General features: G+C 58.8%; 1 protein-coding gene across 1 annotated transcript in view; it reads left to right on the top strand.

Annotated features, from left to right (window-relative positions):
* SLC45A1 (solute carrier family 45 member 1) overlaps positions 1 to 176 on the top strand; it is a 23,023-nt gene extending 22,847 nt beyond the window's left edge. Inside the window, exon 9 of the mRNA XM_006766816.2 lies at positions 1 to 176. Coding sequence (XP_006766879.2) covers positions 1 to 56 — 56 coding nt within the window. The 3' untranslated portion in view covers positions 57 to 176.
* Positions 177 to 660: the final 484 nt, after the last annotated feature.

Below are 660 nucleotides of genomic sequence, written 5' to 3'. Positions count from 1 at the left end.
TCCCGCCCAGCGCGGCCGCCAGCGAGGAGCACCAGCCCCTACTGCTGAATGTGTGATGCCCGAGCCCCAGCTTGTGCCAAGGCGTCTGGAGCCAGTGGGAACCGAAGGGCCTCGGCAGTGATGGACAGGTCTCTGTTGGAATGTAAATATGTGATAAAATAAACAGCAGCAGCAAAGCCTGTGGTTCCTCGTGTGGCTCTCCACGGAGGAGTGAGAGGCCACCCGGGGATGGGGCCACTTTCCACGCCCATCTGGGGAGCAGGTGTAAGGATTTGTTTTTATTGTTGAGAGTATTACAGATGCCCCCCATTTTCCTACCCTTTGCCTCCTCTACCCAGCCCCAGCCCCACCCCAGGTCTTCCCTCATGTCTGCCTGTGCCCATGGGTTGTGCATATCCTATCTAATAAAGAGGGAATATGCAAATTGACCATCACTCTGCCACAAAGATGGCAGTGCCCATAGCCACAAGATGGTGGCACCCAGTCCTCTCAGCCCCACTGGGGTCCCCCAGTCCTGGGGGGCCGCCCCTGAGAGCAGGCAGTGTGAGCGGCCTGACGAAATGCTTGCTTCATCGCCACGGTGACGGGGCAAGTGTTCCACCCTGGCCACAGAAGGCCTCTGGGCAGGGGCACAGAGCAGCCAGGGTGGGATGCTTGTTT

Source organism: Myotis davidii, unplaced genomic scaffold (genome assembly GCF_000327345.1).
Source record: "Myotis davidii unplaced genomic scaffold, ASM32734v1 scaffold299, whole genome shotgun sequence".
NCBI classification, from domain to species: domain Eukaryota; kingdom Metazoa; phylum Chordata; class Mammalia; order Chiroptera; family Vespertilionidae; genus Myotis; species Myotis davidii.
The sequence above is the reverse complement of the archived record's forward strand: the minus strand, read 5'-3'. Positions and strand labels throughout refer to the sequence as shown.